General features: G+C 35.9%; 1 protein-coding gene and 3 pseudogenes across 2 annotated transcripts in view; 3 read left to right on the top strand and 1 right to left on the bottom strand.

The window, feature by feature from the left end:
• Positions 1 to 21,791, top strand: part of LOC147277110 (TMV resistance protein N-like) — a 42,017-nt pseudogene that overhangs the window by 2,277 nt on the left and 17,949 nt on the right. The window contains exons 3-8 of the transcript XR_015123974.1: positions 87 to 362; positions 487 to 1,409; positions 1,550 to 1,655; positions 1,875 to 2,205; positions 2,773 to 2,952; positions 3,615 to 3,751. The product of XR_015123974.1 is annotated as a TMV resistance protein N-like (transcript). The remainder of the gene's footprint in view (positions 1 to 86; positions 363 to 486; positions 1,410 to 1,549; positions 1,656 to 1,874; positions 2,206 to 2,772; positions 2,953 to 3,614; positions 3,752 to 21,791) is intronic.
• LOC147277111 (TMV resistance protein N-like) overlaps positions 6,060 to 21,791 on the top strand; it is a 30,973-nt pseudogene continuing 15,241 nt past the window's right edge.
• On the top strand, positions 8,217 to 9,230 carry LOC147277113 (uncharacterized; annotated as a pseudogene).
• LOC147277112 (uncharacterized) lies at positions 13,332 to 14,192 on the bottom strand. Its single transcript, XM_086253902.1, has one exon. The coding sequence runs from the start codon at positions 14,130 to 14,132 to the stop codon at positions 13,332 to 13,334; it is 801 nt and encodes a 266-aa protein (XP_086110028.1). The 5' UTR covers positions 14,133 to 14,192.

Genomic DNA, 21,791 nt, shown 5'->3' with positions numbered 1-21,791 from the left:
TTGAAAAATATATCGAATTGTAAACAAGTTGATTTATTTGATAAAGAACTTGCTTTTTAATGCTATTGCTTTTTCATACTATATAGGGAACCGATCGAATTAGAGGTATCCTGGTAAACTTGCCTAAACCAGATGAGATACCCTTGGCTGCTCATTGCTTCTCAAAGATGAAAAATCTCAAATTTTTTATAAATTGCAATGCACGCCTTTCTGGAGACGTTGATTATCTCCCCAACAATTTGAGATTGCTTGATTGGGCTGAATATCCATCACAATCTTTGCCATCTAATTTTTATCCAAGGAAACTTGTTGCTCTCAATATGCCTCGTAGTTGCATGACACGACTGTGGAAGGGATTGAAGGTACTTTAAATTACTTTCATCCATTGTAAGAGTTTATTTGTTGATATTATGTTGTAAACTTCTTTGAAGCTTGACAATATCTAATCCTTTCTTTTTTTTTCTTTTTTTTTTTTTCGTGTCACAGAATTTGCAAAATCTGACATCTATGGATTTTTCTGGGTCTGAATTTCTAACAGAAATCCCTGACTTCTCAGAAATCCCAAACCTAAAGAAGTTGTATCTAAATGGCTGTACAAGTTTAGTTGAGGTTCATCCTTCTGTTGGATCTCTTGATAAACTTGTTGAACTGAGAGTTGATTACTGCTTAAAACTAAAAAGGTTTCCAAAACTAGTCACCATGAACTCTCTGGAGGTGATATGTTTTCGTGGTTGTGAAAGGCTTGAGAGTTTCCCAGAAATTGCGGGAAAGATGGTATCCTTGGAAAGCATAAGTCTATCGGCCACTGCCATAAAAGAAGTGCCGTCATCAATTGGGTATGTCATTGGGCTTCTGTGGTTAGAGCTAAATGAATGTAATAAACTTACAAATCTACCATTGGGCAGCATTTATGAGTTAAGACATCTTCAAGTATTGAGTCTCGATGATTGTCCAAAACTTGTTGGATTATCAAATAAGGTGAATCACTTTCTTCGGTGAATCCAACTAACTCAAACATGTCAGTACCTCAGACATTGGAAATCTCGATGAGAAGAGGCAATTTATCAGAAAGTGATTTCCTTCCAACTCTTGATTGGGTGTACGCATTGACAACACTTGATCTATCAGAAAGCAATATTGTTATTCTTCCAGTAAGAATTATGGAATTTGTCAACTTGTGGGCCCTTTGTCTGAGTGATTGCAAGAGGCTTCGAGAAATTCCAGAGTTTCCACCAAAGGTAAGACACGTAGAAGTTGGAGGTTGCAAATCATTAGAAATATTTTCAAAATTGTCAGACGTATTGGAAGATAAAGAGCGACCTTTCTATGAGATCAACTTGTTCAATTGCAAAAGACTCTGTGACAATCTGGGTTGTAACATGGCAAAGTGGGAAAATATTTTACTGAAGGTCTGTCTGTCTGTCTGTCTCTCTCTCTCTCTGTCTCTCTCTCTCTCTCCATAAAAAAAAAAAAAAAAACACACACACACACACACATATATATACAAAAAGTTCAGATTAGATTATGGTACGTTATTACTGTGTTACAGGTATGGCCAGAACACCAAGAGTTTGGAGTTGTTTTCCCAGGGAGTGAAATTCCAAAGTGGTCCAAGGAAGTGAAGTTTCAAAGTGGATTGGTTTCTGCGGATGAAGGTGAACGGGTTATCTGTGAAGTTTGTATTGAAATCCCTGGAAATTTCAAATGGGAGAATGCAGGATTGGTACTCTGTCTTGTTTTTGAAATTGAAAAGATGTTCTCAAGACATCTTAGAGCCACAGTTCACATCAATGAATACAGCTGTGGTTCCTATCATTGTCCGTGTTCTTTAAGAAAGACAAACTCAGATCATGTGTGGTTCCACTATATTTCAGGTAATAAAATCAAGTCGCGATTAAACGAAGTCAATTCCAGTCCAATTTTGCGGTTGCCTCTTATGTGTCGAGTTGAATTTATGGTCGTGGTCTGGGAGGATTCGGATGAAACTTATGTTTTACCTAATACGCCTGGTGTATGGGTGTCCGGCTGCGGGGTCCAGCTAGTATGCCACGAGGATGGTAGTAAGGAGCAGGGGATTTCCTTGTGCTTGGAGCCAATGAATTCTCAGCAGAATGAGGCTGGCGGAGCCTCAGATGTGATGGAAGTCGATGAATATGATGATGATGGGAATGTGGTTCATCATCATCATCATCATCATCAACAAGAGCAGGGGCTTTCCTCGTCTTTGCACAATGGCATTACAAGATCGGTGCACTTTAAAAGCTGTGGGGACCACCTAATATGCCACGAGGATGGTAGTAATGCCATGATGGCAGTCAATGGTACTGATCATCAGCAAGAGCAGGGGAATTCGTTGTCCTTGGAACCAATGAATCCCCAAAAAAGGCCTCGTGGAGCGTCACTTGTCAAGGCAGTCAATGTTGGCGAGCAAGAGCAGCAATGGCTTTCCTTGTCTTTGGAGCCAATGAATCCTCAACAACAGAATGAGCCAGGTCATGCTGGAGCCTCTGCCTCAGATGTTATGGAATTAGTCAATGAATATGATGATGATGACACGAATGTGAATGTGGATCATTATCATCATCATCAACAAGAGCAGGGGCTTTGCTCTTGTTTTCATTGCTTTTGTTTTCTGGCGGATTTGGCTTTCTCAAAGTGGGGCTTCTGACGTTGTTTTTCGTTCACCAGTTTTGATGGTAGCATTTGTGCACATCGCTAACCCACCAGCTCCTCCTATGGTAACCCTAAACCCTATCATCATCATCAACAAGAAGAGCAGTGGATTTCTTTGTCTTTGCAACCAATGAAGAGTCCTCCTAGTCCTAGAAAGCGGAAGCATATGCATGACCAAGACCAGCCATCCACTTCCCACTCACACAATTACTAGGATGAGTGTTTAATTTGCATTCAACCAAACACTCCATCTTACTTAATCGATTCAGACTTTGAGAGGTAAGTTGAACAACCCTTTGTTGATATTCTCTAGCATTTTGTGTGGAGTTCTTCTTGGATTAATCCTTGTGTTGTTTTGGGTTAATTCAATATGCCCAACAAATGTTTGATAATAGTCGTAAGAGGATTTTGGTTTCATGGACTTCAATTGAGTGGTGGATATAGTGTCGTGTATTGTTGGGAATTAATTTAGATCACATTAGCATAAAAAAAGAGGCTTGACAATGGATAGTAAATTATGTGAATGTTTGTTGCAATATGAAAAGTTATAAAGTCCACGGCTAGAATAGTATGTTAATTTTGTTAGTCCGTATTGCCCTGAATATGATCCTAAATTCTCAGAAAGAACTGTTAAGAGTAGTTTAATTTAGATCCAGTTGAGATTTCAAATTATAATTTGGTTAGAGAACTAGCTAGTTTGGTGTTTGGCTATAATTTGGTCAAAGCAAATAAAGATTAAAATTTTTAGTGGCCAAATTTTTCATGGTTCTGTCAAGCTAGTGTTTGTTACTTGGCGGGGGAACAGCTTGAGTAATTTCATGATTTGCAGTTATTTATGCAGTTTACATTATTTGTAATCGATAATGATCTATATTCCTACATAGTTTAGACTAATTTCAATTAAGTTTTGCTCCTCTGGATTAACCAAGCTTGTTCTGCAGTGCTAATGAACAGCAGCCAAAAACTCTTTGTTGGGATGATCCTTATCCTCATCTTTGCTGAAGCATTGGCCCTCTACGGCCTCATCGTTGGCATCATCTTGTCTTCCCGAGCTGGTCAATCCAGAGCAGACTAAGAGGTAAGCATGCAGTCTAATATTCTTTTATTGCAATGATGTTAACTATTTGAACTTAATTGTTATCATATAGAAAATACAGGACTAAAATCACCAAAAATAAAAGTATAAGACCAAAATAGAAATTTTGTAAAAGTACAAGGACCAAAATTGACATTTGGCCTAAATAATAATGCTATCAGATTCAACTTTCAAATATAAGGGTTTAATTTTGTTATATTTCCAAATTTGGTTGGGTGTAGTGAGTAAATGTAGTATTTTTAAGTAGTTGGGTTTTTTTAAGGAGACCTTAGAGCTTGTTCGTTGCCCAATCCTCTGATGTTGCTTTGTGATCTGCTCACACACATCTTACAACTTGCTCTTTAATACTAATTAGCTATTAAAGAAAAAATAATGAACATACATATGATTACACATTTACAAGTACTGATAGTTGTTGCTAATTAATGATTCTACTTTTACCTTCCTCTCTAGGATATAGGAGAGGATGCGATATATATACATCTTAGTTACTTTGTTATAATTATCAATCAATTATATCATAAAGCTTTAAATAAGGTATCAGGTGTCACAATGAACTGTATGAATTTTCATACGTGACATTCACTTTTTCTATACTTGACATATAAATCATATAGAGCTTAGACATGTCTTCTAATTAAGATGTTAATTTTGCTGCAAACTTCTTTGCAGATTGAAGGTTACTCATTAAAATCAGGTTCTCAAATTTGGTTGATAGATTTCGCACGTCTATTATTGCGAATAGATTGTTGCGAGATTGGTATGTTGTAATTGTTTCGTTCAAGAAAGAAAAAAAGAGAACATCATTAATTGTTTTTCCTGGACCATAAATTGTACCATTATTTTTATTGTGTTCCTATCCAATATATGGATCATATGCAGACGAACTTACCAATATGAAGGGTTAAATTAAAGGCTAACCTCTTACGAGCACCATATACAGTTTCAATAGCTAATTGGTGAAATGGAGATGGATGGATCCGTATTTGGCTAACTGTATGTTGATGTACAAGTTTCGTCAAGTCATTAATGACAATAATCAAAACACAAAATGACAATTATATAAGCGAACATAAGGATGTATAGTGGTTTATCCGATCCCAATTAGATCCGGGTTACGTCTACTTGGTTGTGATTAGAGTTTCACTATAAATAATTAAAGAGTACAGAGAAATTTTAGAACCCTAGAGGAGACGTTATGAGTCAATTCTCTACTAAAGAGGTGGAGGGTCTTATTTATAATAGATGATACGATCTTTACTTTTACAATTACCCTAATGGGCTACAACACAGCTAAAGTCTAATTTTGATACAAACAATAAGGCCCAATATTTTCAATGTAGGGATCAACATGGCACAAAATGGGTATCAACATTGTACATAAATGGAACTTGGTGTGATAAACATTTGATGTGTAGTTTAATTAAAGGAAAATGCTAGGAGTACCATCTAAGTGGTGGGGCCCACCTCTATTAGAGAGATGGTACTCCTAGCATTATCCTTAATTAAAACTCTATTAATAAATAGTGAATTAATTAGTAATTTAATTATTAAAAAAAAACAAAAACAATCCAACTATGAAAGAATCATCCATTGGCTGCCCACTAGCTAATGAAAGTTGAAATGCGGCCATGCGGGCAGAATAAAAGGAAAGTGCGAAAGGGAAAGGACGGGAATAGAATATCAGACAAAGATAATGCAAACAGCAAAACGCGTCACTGTGTTGACTCCTCCCAACCAACTGCAGGTATAGTAGGAAGTTGCACGAGAGTTCATCTCTTTCTTCGCATTCACATGGCATGTAGAAGGAAACTGCAGTTTAAACATGATGCAAATAAACAATCATATATTATATATGAGAATATTTTTTAGACGAGTATACCACTCCCAACTCTTCGACCAGCAAACAGACTATAGACCAATCAAAGAGACTGTTTGGTTATCACCAATCAACATACTAAATTAATTTTTTTCTTTCATGGAAGGTTACTTCTAATATGAAATAATCTTGTTTTCCAAGTCAATATATTTATACTAAATTTTGTTAAGTACCGATTGACAAGATTGATAGTGAGAGGTTCGTCAAGATTGATAATGTGCAAATGCGTAGTACCGCGCGACTCATATCCAACTAGCTAGCAGGTAGTAGGAAACTCCCTCCAGTCAAAAACTACAAGTTCCTCTCTTTCTTCGCACTCACATGGCAGGTAGTAGGAAACTGCAGTTTTATATGATACAAATTAAATCAAGTACAATCTTTGAGATGAGTATACCATTCCAAACTCTTTGAGGCTGTTTGGTTATCTGACTTGCAAACACGCAGTAGTATAGCTTCTATGGCCAGTCAAGGAGAGTCTTCATCTTCTTCCTTCTCCCATTCATGGACCTATGATGTCTTTCTCAGTTTTAGAGGTGAGGATACACGTTTTGATTTTACGGACAATTTGCACAACGCTTTGGTTCAAAAGGGAATTCGCAACTACTAGAAAATAGCTTATTTACCACATTAATTCTACCACGGTCAAGAAAAGTCCATGGTTAAAAATATATATCTACCACGGTCAATATAAGCCCGTTATAAATAAAGTTATACTACCACGGTCAATAACGGGCCCGTGGTTAGAAGAAGTTAATTTATCACGGACATTTAATGCCCATGGTCTATAATACAATCCACCACGGGAAATGAACGTGGTTAAAAATTTTAATTACCACAGCGCATTTTTCTATTCCACCACGGTATATGTATGTGGTTAATAATTTTAATAACCACAGCGCCTTTTTTTGATGTACAACGAGATATGTACGTGGTGGAAAGATTTTTTTTTTTTGTCCTAAATTTTTCCAGTCCCGCGCCCTTTAATGAAATTTTTTGAGATTGGCGCGCGCCCTACACTGAACCCAGCAAAAGATAGAGAGTTCACTTTTGCCCAGCGCGATCTGAACCCACACTGAACCCAGCGCGATCTGAAGAAGAAAAATTTGCAGTGTGTATGATTTTGGGTGGGTTTCTTGGATTTTCGTTTTTTCTTGGATTTATGTAAAATTTGTGCAGTGTTTAATTTTTTTTTAATCCTTCTAGCAGTGACTACTCTCTCGATCTCTCCGAAGCACGCCAGCACCAGTAGCTCCATCTTTGGCCGTTTCGGTTCGGTGAGTGATCTCGATCTCTCTCTCTCTCCTTCTCTCTCTTTCGATTTGTGGACAAATTTAGATTTGAGAAAAGAAATTGATATTGATATATTGTTTGCTACCTGATGTAATTGCAGGCCGTTTCGATTTGTAGCTCCATCTTTGGCCGTTTCAGTTCTTGTCGCAGCTGCTAATTCCGGGCACACCTTCCCTCGCAGGTTTTCCAAGACAGACCTCCAGAGCTGCTTAAATACAAGGTAGGAGGAACTTTCCTTTGAACTATCCTTCTCACCATCCTTTGAACTTTCCTTCTCCACCTTTAATAAAATTAAATGAAAAACTAAAATGACCACAAGCAGACCATCAAGGATATATAATTGTTTACGGGCAAACAATTTTTTAGCTTGTGGATGCTTTGATAGATTCTTGTAGTTATATTAATTTCATTTGAAGCTTTAGGGTGTGAGATTGGTAAGTGTGCAGTGGCTGTGTAGTCACAAACATATATAATTTCATTTACAGCTTGTGGATGCTTTGATAGATTCTTGTAGTTATATTAATTTCATTTGAAGCTTTAGGATGTGAGATTGGTAAGTGTGCAGTGGCTGTGTAGTCACAAACATATATAATTGAGTTTAGATGTTTATATATGTCTCTGTGTGTTTGGTTTCCTGGTTTCTACTTGGTTTTATTGCAAATGAATAGCTACTCTCTAATTTGGATTTTGGAAGAAACAAGCACTGGATTGAAAAGAAGAAAAAAAATATCTGTTATCTTCCAACCACTCTGTCACTGTCAGCATCATCTAAAATTTCCAACATGCTTCAATGCCGCCCAACTAAGAATGCCCCATAATTCCACATCTACTTTTGTAGTTTTCTAGTTTATAGAGTAAATATATTTTGTATAGTCAATCACGTTTCTTGTATAGGGAATCCAGATAGACAAGAAGTAGAAATATTGAGAGGAATCATTCCCCTGAAGAAACACCTACATGTATTTCATTTTCAAGAACCAAAGTCACATCTTTCTTCTGATCTTCTCTTTCTTATTTTGGACATTTTCCAAATCTATCCAACAGCATATGAAATTATTGTTAATTTATAAAGAAGCATTTATGAGTAATGCTCAACCACATAACTCTAATAAGTATTCCAGTAAGAGAATTATTATATTCAGTCATTGAATGAGAATCTAACGATTAACAGGAGTCTAATTAATTTTAGCACTTTTCTTAGACTAATATACTCTATTGTTAACATACTGCTACTGGTAAATGAAATCAGATTAGAAACAGGACAGACTATTTTCTCCACGACCCTTAATTCACTCTTTTCTCTTTGTTCTTTAATTTGTTTTTGACTTGAATTGTGGACGATTTTAGGATTATTCCTTGTTTTGGGTTATTAATAGCAAACATTCATTATTTATTTGGCTAGGTGCAATGGACAAAGATTGGCTAACATTTGACAGGTTATATTACTTAACTTAGTAAGGAGTTGTTTAGATGTTATATGTTGGATTCTGTTTAAGTGATTAGGATTTTTTTTCTTATCTAAAATATAGATGATCGAAAGAATATAGAGACGGTGCGAAAAAATTTGTAAAAGCAGCTACAGAACATGGAGGTAATCATAAAAAGATAGTTTGCCCTTGTGTAGTTTGTCAAAGTCAATGTTTTCAACTACCTGACCAAGTGTATGCACACTTGGTCATGAAGGGAATGGAAGATACATATACTACTTGGGTGTGGCATGGAGAAGAACCTGTTGTTGAACAGTCTAATGACATTAGAATGTCAGAAGCATATCCAATGTATAGAGATGTCTTCATTGAAGATGATGGTATTGCAGACTCCCCATCACAAATAAGAGATGAGGATTTCATGGATAAGGTGGAAGATGCTGAATCTCCATTATATAAAGGGTGTACAAAGTACACGAAATTGTCAGCTACTATTATTTTATACAAGCTGAAAGCCACGCATGGTGTAACAGATACGTTTTTTGATGACCTTCTTCAAACCTTGAGTGATATGTTTCCGCAAGGTAATACACTCCCAGATTCGATGTACTCGACAAAGAAGTTACTTAAGATGTTTAATCTAGGGTTTGAAAAAATAGATGCATGCATAAATGATTGTTGTTTGTTTAGAAAAGACTTAGACAAGCATGAGACATGTCCCAAGTGTGGTTCTTCACGCTGGAAGGTGAATGAACGCACTAATCGTATCCATAAAGGAGTTCCAGCCAAGGTGTTGCGTTATTTTCCGATAATACCAAGATTGAAGCGGATGTTTAAGTTGCCTGAAATGGCAAAAGACTGTTGAATCTATAGGCTGATATGCATTGAAACACTAACCTGAATTCACCATAGCAGCATCCATTTGTCGAAACAGAAACAAGCCTAGACCTTCTTCACACTGCAGCACCTTAACACTGTCTACGTAATGGGGGTAGAATCCTTTGTGTACTTGCTGTGTGTAAAGGGATCTATGCTTTATATATACATATTGATTTATCCCAAGAGTTCGAATCCCATAACCAAACTCATTTGGATGTCCTTATTCATTTAGTATACTAATTCATTGTCCTATAATAATTAGGAATCCCTTTTAGCCTCTATTAATCTTTAACACTTAATCCATATAGGGCCACAAGGTATAATCCTTATGGAATTCTCGGTGTATGCTTGAACTGCAAGTTTTCTGCTGCAACTAGGTGACCAAAACCATATTTGAGTTGAAATCGACTCCAACATTCTCCCACTTGGTCAAATAGATGCATATGCAATTCAGCACAACCCTTTAGTGCGCAAGAACTCCATTGAATTATGATTCCCACAAGTCCCTTGTCAGAAATGAGTTATTGTACAGAGCTTCAAAAACTTTTGGACTGCTTATGTTATCCTGAGCTTTAGAAACTACATATACAAGTACTCATAACCACATGAAACTCCAACAAGACAATATAAAAACAAAATAATGAATATGTTTCTTGAAGTGTTACCCGAATGCATATAGAAATGCATAATAAACATAATTATTTTGCCAGATCCTTCCTTGATCAGATATGTATGTTACAAATCTGCCTCATGTCTCTAAAAAGACAACCATACTTATAATGCAACTTATATTCCTCACATGAAATTGTTATTCAGTAAGATAAAAACCAGTCAAAACTGAAATATCAATTTCATAAACTTTAAACCAGAAAAAAGACAAGCTGCAATTCCTTAAAAATTATCCAAAACTTTAATGACTAATCAAAAACAGAACAAAAAAGGCTGAAACAATAATACTCCCACTAATTCTACATATCAAAAACCAGAAACCAATCCCATGTTTGCCACATGTTTATGAAAAACTGAATTAGGCAAGCCTTTGTTAAGTGGATCTGCAAGCATCATGTCAGTACCAATATGGTCAACTCGAGTATATCCTGCTTTGACCTTCTCCCTTACCAACAAAAATTTCAAGTCCAAGTGCTTAGTACCAGCTGACCTCTTGTTGTTCTTTGTGAAATCTACAACAGCACTATTATCACACCATATTTGAATAGGCCTTTCTATGTTTTCTAAAATCCTCATGCTGGAAATGAAATTTCTCAACCATACAGCTTGAATGGTAGCTTCATAACATGCAACAAATTCAGCATGCATGGTTGAAGATGCCACTGTAGACTGCTTAACACTTTTCCATGAAACTGCCCCTCCTGCAAATAGGAAAACATGACTGCTAGTAGACTTTTTAGAGTCTGGACATCCTGCAAAGTCAGAGTCAGTGTATCCAATCAACTCTAATACATTGCTCCTTCTATAGCACAACTTGTAATCCTTAGTTCTTTTCAAGTATCTCATCACTCTCTTAGCTGCCACCCAATGAGCCATCCCCGGATTTGATTGAAACCTTCCAAGGACAGAAATGGCAAAAGCTATATCTGGCCTTGTGCAGACTTGAGCATACATTAAACTTCCCACAAGTGAAGCATAGGGTCTTGACTGCATTTCTAGCTTATCTTGGTCAGTAATTGGAGCTTGTTTCTTACTTAATTTGTCACCCTTTCCCAAAGGCAAATCTGTACCAGTGCAAAAACTCATATTAAATCTTTTCAGTACCTTCTCTATATATCCTTTTTGAGATAAACCTAGTATCCCTTTCTCCCTATCTCGAGTAATCTCTATGCCTAACACATATTCAGCCTCTCCCATGTCCTTCATATCAAAACTTTTAGATAGGAAAGTTTTAGTGTGATTCAGCATAGTCAAATTAGTACTAGCTAGTAGAATGTCATCTACATATAATACTAAAATCACAAAATGTCTCCCACTAACCTTAACATAGATACACTCATCCACTTGGTTCTCAAAGAAACCAAAAGATTGAATCACTTCATCAAACTTAAGATACCACTGTCTTGATGCTTGTTTCAAACCATAGATTGACTTCTTGAGTTTGCAAAATAACTTTTCTCTCCCTTCTTGAATGAAACCCTCTGGTTGTTTCATATAAATCTCCTCATAGAGATCTCCATTCAAGAATGCATTTTTAACATCCATTTGGTGCAGAAACAAGTCAAAATGTGCAACCATGGCCATAATGATTCTAAATGAATCTTTGGTGGAAACTGGTGAGAAGGTTTCTTTGAAATCCACACCTTCTTTTTGAGTGAATCCTTTGGCAACAAGTCTGGCCTTATACCTTTCAACCTGCCCCTTCGAATCCCTTTTTGTTTTGAAAACCCATTTACTTCCTATAGGTTTGGCCCCTTTTGGCAAATCAGCTAATTCCCAAACTTGGTTTTGCTTCATTGAATCCAATTCTGATTTCATAGCTCCTAACCAGTGCTCATTTTCCTCACTTGTCATTGCCTCTTTGAATGTACAAGGATCAGTATTAAGACCTTCCTCATGGTGCTCGGATTCCTGCAAGTTAACAACATAATCATTTGATAATGCAGATTTCCTGACTCTAGTTGATCTTCTTATGACTGCATTGCTGGTTTGCATTGGAGTTACATCATCAGAAACATTATTATCTACGATTTTTGGATCATTAATTGTTTCTAATGGTTGGTTTGGTATAGGTTCCTTGTTGATGCTTAAATCAGAGACTGCTATATCAACAGGTTTTTCTAATTCTCTTCCTCTTGCAGTATGCATGGCTATAGGCTCTTCTAACTCATCAAAAACAAATTCATTATTCTCAGATATAGCAGCAGGGTCTTCTAGGAACTTAGCTCTCCCTGTTTCAACAAACCTTGTACTGTGGTTAGGACAATAGAATCTAAAACCCTTAGTTCTATCTGGATAGCCAACAAAATAACAACTCACAGTCTTAGAGTCAAGCTTCTTCTCTGCAGGATTATACACTCTTGCTTCTGCCTTGCATCCCCAAATTTTAAAATGGTTAAAACTTGGTTTTCTTTTGAACCACAACTCATATGGAGTCAAGGTTACAGCTTTAGAAGGCACTCTATTTAGAATATAGTTTGCAGTCCTAAGTGCTTCTCCCCACAGAAAATCAGGCAAGCCACTAGTGCATGTCATACATCTCACCATCTCTATTAGTGTTCGATTTCTCCTTTCAGATACCCCATTCTGCTGGGGTGTGCCTGGGTTGGTATATTGTGCAACTATGCCATTTTGTTGCAGAAATTGGGCAAAGGGTCCAGGGTTCCTACCTACCTCAGTATATTTTCCATAATACTCACCCCCTCTGTCAGATCTCACCACTTTAATTTTCAAATCTAATTGGTTTTCCACTTCAGCCTTGTATATCTTAAAAGCTTCTAGTGCACTTGACTTCTCTGTCAAGAGATAAATGTAACCAAAACGTGAGAAGTCATCTGTGAATGTAATAAAATATCGAAAACCATCATGTGTGGGTTTAGGGAATGGACCACAAATATCTGTATGAATGAGTTCAAGCAGGTTTTCACTTCTAATTGCTCCTTTCTTTCTGTTATTTACCATTTTTCCTTTTATACATTCAATACAGAATTCATCAACTTGACTGTCCAGTGTAGGTAAGGCTTCATTCTTTACTAGTTTTTGCATCCTTTCATGTCCAATGTGTCCTAACCTTTTATGCCAAAGCTTAGATGAGGTTTCTTTAGGCAGAATTCTGTCAATGATGGTTGTGTTGCAGACAATATTATTAGATTCCTTTAAGCAAAGACTAAATAAATTATCACAAACCAAACCTTTGCCAACTAAATCATCATCCTTATAGATAGAAATTCCAAATTTGTCAAATACAAACCTAAAACTGGATCTAATCAACTTACTAATAGAAATTAAATTCCTTCTCATAGAAGGTACATAAACTACATCAACTAAGTCCAAAATAAATCCTGATTCCAGCTCCAATCTGACAACTCCAATGTACTTTACTTCCACCTTGACTCCATTGCCTACGAACACAGCAACCTCATCCTTGCTTGGCACCCTCTTGCTTATGAACCCCTTTAGCCTTTCTCTTATCTAGCCACTTCTTATACTTGATACAATTTCTCTTAAGGTGACCAAATTTTCTGCAAAAATAGCATTGCAGTCCATTTGGTTTGGTAGCCTGAGGGTTGTTAGGTCGATGTGGAGGATTGGAAGAGTTTTGAAGATTGGAAGGGTTTGCTGCTGTAGCCTTACCATTGTTTCTGTAGCCATTCCTAGAGCTTGATGCCTTAGAATCTTGCACAAAATTCACAACTCTTTCAGCCTTATTTTTCTTAATCTCCTTTTCTTCATTTACACAAAAACCTATCAATTCATCTAAACTCCATTTCTCCCTCTGAGTATTGTAACTACTCCTCAACTGTGTGTATTCACTTGGCAGTGAATTCAAGGCCAAGTGAACCAGATAAGCATCACTCATAGGCACTTCTAATTCTGTCAGTTTGGTTCCTGCTTCAATAATGCTCATGATGTGCTCCCTAACACTCTTTTCTCCATCATATTTAGCTAATGACAAGGTGTTCATAAGATTAGAGATTTCAGCCTTGTCAGATTCTTTAAACTTAGCTTCAATCGATGCAAGGTAAGTCTTTGCATTATCTGACTCTGGTATGCCTCCTTTGACAGAATCAGACATAGATCTCTTCATGATCAGAATTGACATTCTATTAGCCTTAGTCCATTTTTCATATTTTGCCCTTGTTGATGGATCAATCCATTCATCTCCATTCTCAATTGGCTTTGGTGGTGCCTCTTCCCTTAGTGCCAAGTCCAAATCCATCAATCCAAGAACAATCTCTAAATCAGCTTTCCACTTCTTGAAGTTGGTACCAGTCAAGGTTTGGATGGAATTGAAATTCAAAGAAGAATTTACAACTGAGAATTTAAAAAACTAAATGTTAAACTTAATCCCCAAGAAAAACTTTACTAACACAGTCGACTCACACCTATGGGCTGAGAGTAGACCATGCTATAGCACTTAGATTATGAATATACATGTACTGCCTTATAAAGAACTTCCCACATCGATGGACAGAAGGAAATCCTTTAATAGTCCATGTAAATTCATCTTCTATGCTAGCCATCACCACACTGACCACAGTGAAGTAATTATCACTTATGAGCAGATAAGTGCTTCACCTGTCATGTGTTGGTCATGCAATTTGATCAACAACCTGTTGTTTTGGTGACTTCTCAAGTTAACTAGGCTGCGAGTTGCTTGCCTAATTAGTTCAAGAACCCTCCAAAACATTGATCATGCCTGAGTTTACATATATATATATACACAATATCTCAGATAATACAATAAGATAAATGATCATTCTTCATAGGTTTTGATTTTAGGAGATATTACTTGCAACACTACAAGTTACAGAATCGAAAATCCCAAAACAAACATAATAAAACTGCTGCATAAAACTGTTAGTACAGAAAAATATGATTTTCATGGCAATACAGATTGAACAGAGAAATTCGATTTCAAAAAATATGCATACAGTGGTCTTTAACATATGATTCCTCTCATATAATCAGATTGTTAATTTCACTTAAGGTTTCTAAACATACAGCCATGCTCTGATACCACATGTTGAATCTATAGGCTGATATGCATTGAAACACTAACCTGAATTCACCATAGCAGCATCCATTTGTCGAAACAGAAACAAGCCTAGACCTTCTTCACACTGCAGCACCTTAACACTGTCTACGTAATGGGGGTAGAATCCTTTGTGTACTTGCTGTGTGTAAAGGGATCTATGCTTTATATATACATATTGATTTATCCCAAGAGTTCGAATCCCATAACCAAACTCATTTGGATGTCCTTATTCATTTAGTATACTAATTCATTGTCCTATAATAATTAGGAATCCCTTTTAGCCTCTATTAATCTTTAACACTTAATCCATATAGGGCCACAAGGTATAATCCTTATGGAATTCTCGGTGTATGCTTGAACTGCAAGTTTCCTGCTGCAACTAGGTGACCAAAACCATATTGGAGTTGAAATCGACTCCAACAAAGACTTGACATGGCATTATACCCATAAAAGTCAAGATGGAAAGATGCGACATCCAGTAGATTCATCAGCATGGGAGATCATAGATAATAAATGGCCAAATTTTGCATTAGATCCGCGAAACCTTAGACTTGGTTTGGCCTCAGATGGATTTAATCCTTTTAGCAACCTCAGCTCTAGATATAGTTGTTGGCCAGTTATATTAGTTACATATAATCTTCCTCCCTGGTCAGCCATGTCTAAGGAAAATTTAATGTTGTCATTACTAATCCCTGGGCCAGCTCTAGACTGCACTTTCAAACCAGTTCAGCATTTCTACCCCTTATTTGTGTGACTAAGGCAGTAAAAATAAGTGTTTATAAATTAGTAATTCTGTGACTAAGATCTGTACTTTTAATTTTTTTTCTTTCAAATTTTGTAGTCACAACGATGTGAAACAAGTCTGCAAATAGGTAGGAATGATGGAAGAAAAACTTGCAGAGCTACTTCCCAGGTAATTCCACAACAAGGTAATTTAATGGTACTTAAGTATATATGGTTTTATACTTCTGAGGCTGAATTAATGGTACTTAAATTATCATTTTTTTGTTATTTGTAATGTGTCAATTTGTTTGATGCTGAATATCCTTCTGAGGCTGATCTAATTGTTGTTTGCATTTCACAAGTGATTGCATTGCATTGCATCCATAATAAGAAACCCAAAACGAAGGGGACTCATTTCTTGCATTTTTTGTTTTTCCTTTTTCCCCTTCAAGCCAAAGCATGTTGAAAACAGTGAGGAGGAAGTGTTTTATTAGACCAAGGCAATGCATTGGGCAGAAGAATCTTGATTGCCATAATGGTTAAGATACTGATTTTGCTGAATCATTTGGGCAAAAAAGTGAATGGCAACCCCACTAGAAATAACAGAACCTCTGCATTAGTAAACCAATTTGTTCATATATTGAGATTTTTTTTTTCTTGTTGGTATGTAGCTGCAACCTCATGCTTCAAGAGGGTCTAAATGCAAGCTACTACATTGGTTAGGAACTGGAAAAGTTGTTGCAGAAGGAGACATAGAATCTACAAATCCTGAAGCTATGGTTCATCATATGGTGCTTGGTCCTGATTGTTGGAAAGTTTGGGTAAGGAAAGTGAAAATGGAGGGTGTCTCTTTATACCGTGCTACGAGTGAATTTCATATTCTTGAAGATGCTATAGCGAGTACGATTGCGTGGCCATCAAAATACATTAGTGTTGAAGAACCTTAGTTATTAGTTAGACTATATTTTGATGTTAGTCAACCACTTGGCTGTTATATTATCCTAAGACTTATTTGGTTTATGTCAAGACATATATATGAGACTAGTTTAATTAATTGGTAGCTTTAATTGTAATGACTTATAATATTGATTATGATATTATCATTTCTTATGTTATAATATGTATTCAATATTTATATATTTATTTTTCCTTTATATAGTCTATTTTGACAAATAAAATTGCTAAAATATTATTTAATATATTTTATTTTTTTTTATGCTTATTTAACTTTCTTAACGGGCATTGACCGTAGTTGATAAGGTAATTTACAACGGGCATTGATAATCTACAACGTGTAGTGTCCGTGGTCGTATGTGATAATCTACCACGTGTATTGTTCGTGATCGTATATGATAATCTACCACGTGTAGTGTCCGTGGTCATATATAAGAATCTACCACGTGCATTGTCCGTGGTCAATATTATATTCAACCACGGACATTGCCCGTGGTAGATGACCGCGCTAATCTACCACATCCCAATACATAACGGGCGGCCCGTCCGTGGTTAATTTAAATTTACCACGGACATTGTCCGTGGTAGATGAACTGTTTTTTAGTAGTGGCACCTTCATAGATGAAGAGCTTAGAAGAGGAGAAGAAATATCGCCAGTGCTTTTCACAGCAATTGAAGAGTCAAGAATCTCTAGCTCATTGTCTTCTCTCAAAAATATGCCTCCTCGAGGTGGTGGTTGGATGAACTCGTTAAAATTCTTGAATGTAAAGAATTAAGGCCAAATGTCATTTTTCGTCTCTGTACTTTGACTGTACTTTCACTTTCGTTTATGTTTTTTTAATTTTGACAATTTTAGTATTGTATTTTAATTACGATAGCAATTAGGTTTACTATGTCAAGTTCGTCAATTTTAGTGATGAAAAATGCCAATGTGTCAAGACTAGTAATGATTGTAAAGGATTGGTATTCTCTGTATGTATACTATTGGCCGATTGCATATGATGTGTGGATATCGGTTGCTTTTTTCTTCTCATGCAGTGCAAGTATGCAACTCAATTGTTTTTTTGGATAAAAGAAAAAGGTCTTTTTAGTCAATAGGGTATGTATTGATATAAGAAGTGTGTGTGGATAAAAGATGGATGGGTTCATAGAATGTGTGTGGAGTGTGGAGTCAATTTTGAGTGAGAATAAAGACAATGTATCAATACAGGCACGGTATTGTAGAAACAATAAATGAATTCCATACCTAAAATTAAAAGAATCATTGTGTGATGAACAAAAGAATTTGAATGTGAGAAGAATAAAAAGGGAAAAAGGGGGTAGGGAATGGGAATGGGCCATTACGTGAATTACAAAATCTATGAACATGTGATATGTGATACATTACAGAGAAATTCACCCTGACATGACAAGATTCATAGTGAGGAGTCCAATCACCATAAAGAAAATAGTTGCTTGCAAGTATAAATCCAGTCAAAAAGAAAAAGTAACACAGCACGTACCAGTCATTGTGTCATTGTGAAAAAGAGAATAATAACTTGCAAGAGTAGTATATATGTTAAAACCATTGGTCTGATAAAGGCCAGGACTAAAATCAAAGATAAAGCTATTGGTCTGACAATGGATCGTACGAACATTGTAAACTATGTGAATGCTCATTGCAATATGAAAAGTTATAAAGTCCACACTCCACAGCAAGAGTTTTCACATGTAAAACCAAAATACTATTCTCAGAAAGAACTTGGACCTAGTTGAGAATTAAAATTATACTTTTGGTTAGACAACTAGCTAGTATGGTATTTGGCTGTATTTGTGTTTCTTGTCATAGTTTTGAAATGGACCATTTGCACAACGCTTTGGTTCAAAATGGAATTCACACCTTCATATACGATGAGCTTAGGAGAGGAGAAGAAATATCTCCAGCGCTTCTCAAAGCAATTGAAGAGTCAAAGATATCTCTCATTGTCTTCTCTCAAAACTATGCTCCTCGAGGTGGCACTACAAAAAATATGAGCAAAGCCCACTAATAATTGGTGGCTACAAAAAGGGAGGCAATTTAAAACTTTAGTGCATATTGCCCAATTGCCACCCATTTTTGTTAAAATAGAGGCACTTTAGTCCCTATTGCTAATTGCCACCCCTTTTATAACCGCCAATCATTAGTGGGCTTTACTCATATTTTTTGTAGTGTGGTGTTTGGATGAACTCATTAAAATTCTTCAATGTAAAGAATCAAAGCAACAATTGGTTTTGCCAATTTTTTGCAAGGTGGATCCAAAGGATGTACGGAATTGGATAGGAATTTTTGGTGAGGCATTTGCCCAACTTGAACACAAATTCAAGGATAACATGGATAAGGTGCAAAGATGGAGGGAAACTCTTTCTAAAGCAGGAAATTTATCTGGATGGCCTTATGTGGATGGGTATAATTCTAACCATTCTAGTGTCCTTTTATATATGTTGCATGGGTATAGCTATCTACTTTACAAAAAATAAACATTTTCTTTAAGATAATCTTAAAAATTAAATAAAAATTAAAAAATCTAGTACAAGATTCAAGACCCATATACCTATCGTGTGGTAGGGATATGGGGGATTGAAAATTTCATTTTAATTGATTTTTTTTAGAGATTTAAAAAATATGCAATTCAAATGATGGGATTATATCTTATGATGGGTAAAAACAATAGTTGATATCTTATTAACAGTTAGTGTTCGAGCACTTCCTTTATATCATGCCTTATATATATTATTATATATAATTTTCTAAATGAGGGAATCCCGGCCAATAAGAGAACGAATCTCAATTTAAATGTTTTGTTTGCTTTTAAATTGACAGACGTGAATCTCAATTTATCCACAAGATTGTTAAGGAGATATCAATTCAAGTATTAAATCATACGCATTTGGATGTATCCAATTGGAATAGAGATTTGTCTACAAGATATGGACGAGCTATTAGCTGTTGGGGAAAACGATGTTCGGATGGTAGGGATATGGGGGATTGGTGGAATAGGGAAAACAACAATTGCCAAAGCTGTTTATAATTCCATTTTCCATAAGTTTGAAGGTAGTTGTTTTTTGGTAAATGTTAGAGAAACATCAATGAAACATGGCCTAGTCCAACTACAAAAGACTTTGCTTCTTGAAATTTTAGGGGATAAAAACTTGGAGGTGATAAAAACTTGGAGGTGATAAGTGATGATGAAGGAGTCAATGTGATAAAGAAAAGGTTCAGTCATAAAAAGGTTCTCTTAATTCTTTGGAACAATTAAATAAGTTAGCTCGAGAATCTGGTTTGGCAAGTAGAATTATCATTACGACAAGAGATAAGAATTTGCTAACTGCCCATCAAATTAATTTAAGGGAGACTTAGAGTACAATCCATTTTATGAGTCTTTCTTAGACTAAGACCGGTAGTGATTTAGGATTTTTAATTGAGTCATTTTATTTTTTTTCTTTGACGGCTTTATATTAGGTTTTAACTCCGAGAATTTGGACGGAGTTAAAACCCTAAACCCTAAACCCTATACCATATACCCTAAACCCTCTACAAAGCTCATTCTACATCCTAGAAGGGGAAATACCCTTCAAATATAGGGAAATACCCTTCAAATCGGGGAAGGACTTTATTATGAATTAAAAAGATTTTCTTATAAATTTTAGAACACTCCCGGTCTCCATCTAAAAACTGTTTTTCTAAAGTATCTAAGCTTAATTATCTCTTAATTTAATATACGAGGCCAAGACATTAGGTTATCATGAAGCCATCAAGCTCTTCAGTTGGAATGCCTTCAAAAGAGATGAACCTTTGGATGCTTATGTGGAAGTCACAAAACGTGCAGTACACTATGGTCAAGGTCTTCCATTGGCTTTGATAGTTTTAGGTTCTCATCTATGTGGTATAAGTATAGGTAAGTGGCAAGCTGCATTAGATAGTTGCAGAATAGTTCCTAAGAAACAAATTCAACAAGTTCTCCAAATAAGTTACGAGGCATTAGAAGATCTTGAGAAGGCTGTATTCCTTGACATTGCATGTTTTTTTAAAGGTGAAAGCATGGAATATGTGATACAAATACGAGAAGGTTGTGACCTCGACCCTCTCATAGAAAAGGCACTAATAAGTATTGACCAATATGAAAGGATTTCGATGCATGACTTGGTAGAAGAAATGGGTAAAGAAATAGTTCGTCAAGAATCGCCTAATTATCCTAGAAAGTGTAGCAGATTGTGGTTTCACATGGATGTTTATGATGTTCTAACCGAAGATATAGTAAGTATAATATATATATTTATTGTATAATCAATTTGGTAATCAAGAGCTTGAGTAATTAATTTCCTTCCAAAATCTTAAAGAAAAATATTTCGAGTTTTAAACCAGTTGAGCTTTCATTTTCATTTAATAAAGAACTTTCATTTGTTAATGCTATTGCTTTTTCATACTATAGGGAACTGATCAAATTAGAGGTATCATAGTAAACTTGCCCAAAGCAGATGAGATACCCTTGGTTGCTAACAGCTTCTCAAAGATGAAAAATCTCAATTTTTTGATAAATTCTAATGCACGGCTTTCTGGACATGACATTCATTATCTCTCCAACAACTTGAGATGGTTTGATTGGCCTAAATATCCTTCACAATCTGTGCCATCCAATTTTCTTCCAAGGAAACTTGTTGCTTTGAAAATGCATGACAGTTGTCTGACACGACTATGGAAGGGACTAAAGGTACTTTAAATTACTTCAATCCATTTTAAGAGTTTATTTTTTGATATTATGTTGTAAATCCTTCAAAAAACATCAAATCTTTTTTTTTTTTTTTTTTTTCATGTCATAGAGTTTGCAAAATCTGAAATCTATTGATTTATTTGGCTCTGAATTCCTAACAGAAATCCCAGACTTCTCAACAATCCCAAACCTAGAGAAGTTGAATCTAGATTACTGTACAAGTTTAGTCGAGGTTCATCCTTCTGTTGGATTTCTTGAAAAGCTAGGTCATTTGAGGCTTATGTACTGCTCTAACCTTATAGACTTTCCAAAACTAGTCACCATGAAATGTCGGAAATTTATGTGTCTTGGAGGTTGTGAAAGGCTTAAACGTTTCCCAGAAATTGCGGGAAATATGGAATCCTTGATGTATTTAGATCTATCGAGCACTGCCATT

This window comes from Dryas octopetala, chromosome 8, assembly GCF_963921425.1.
Source record: "Dryas octopetala chromosome 8, drDryOcto1.1, whole genome shotgun sequence".
Lineage (NCBI taxonomy): Eukaryota > Viridiplantae > Streptophyta > Magnoliopsida > Rosales > Rosaceae > Dryas > Dryas octopetala.
Note: the sequence above shows the minus strand (reverse complement) of the source record. Positions and strands in the feature narration are given on the sequence as shown.

Excerpts from the sequence above, each read along its gene's own strand:
- LOC147277112 (XM_086253902.1), bottom strand. The coding sequence starts at position 14,132 with ATGGATTTGGACTTGGCACTAAGGGAAGAGGCACCACCAAAGCCAATT.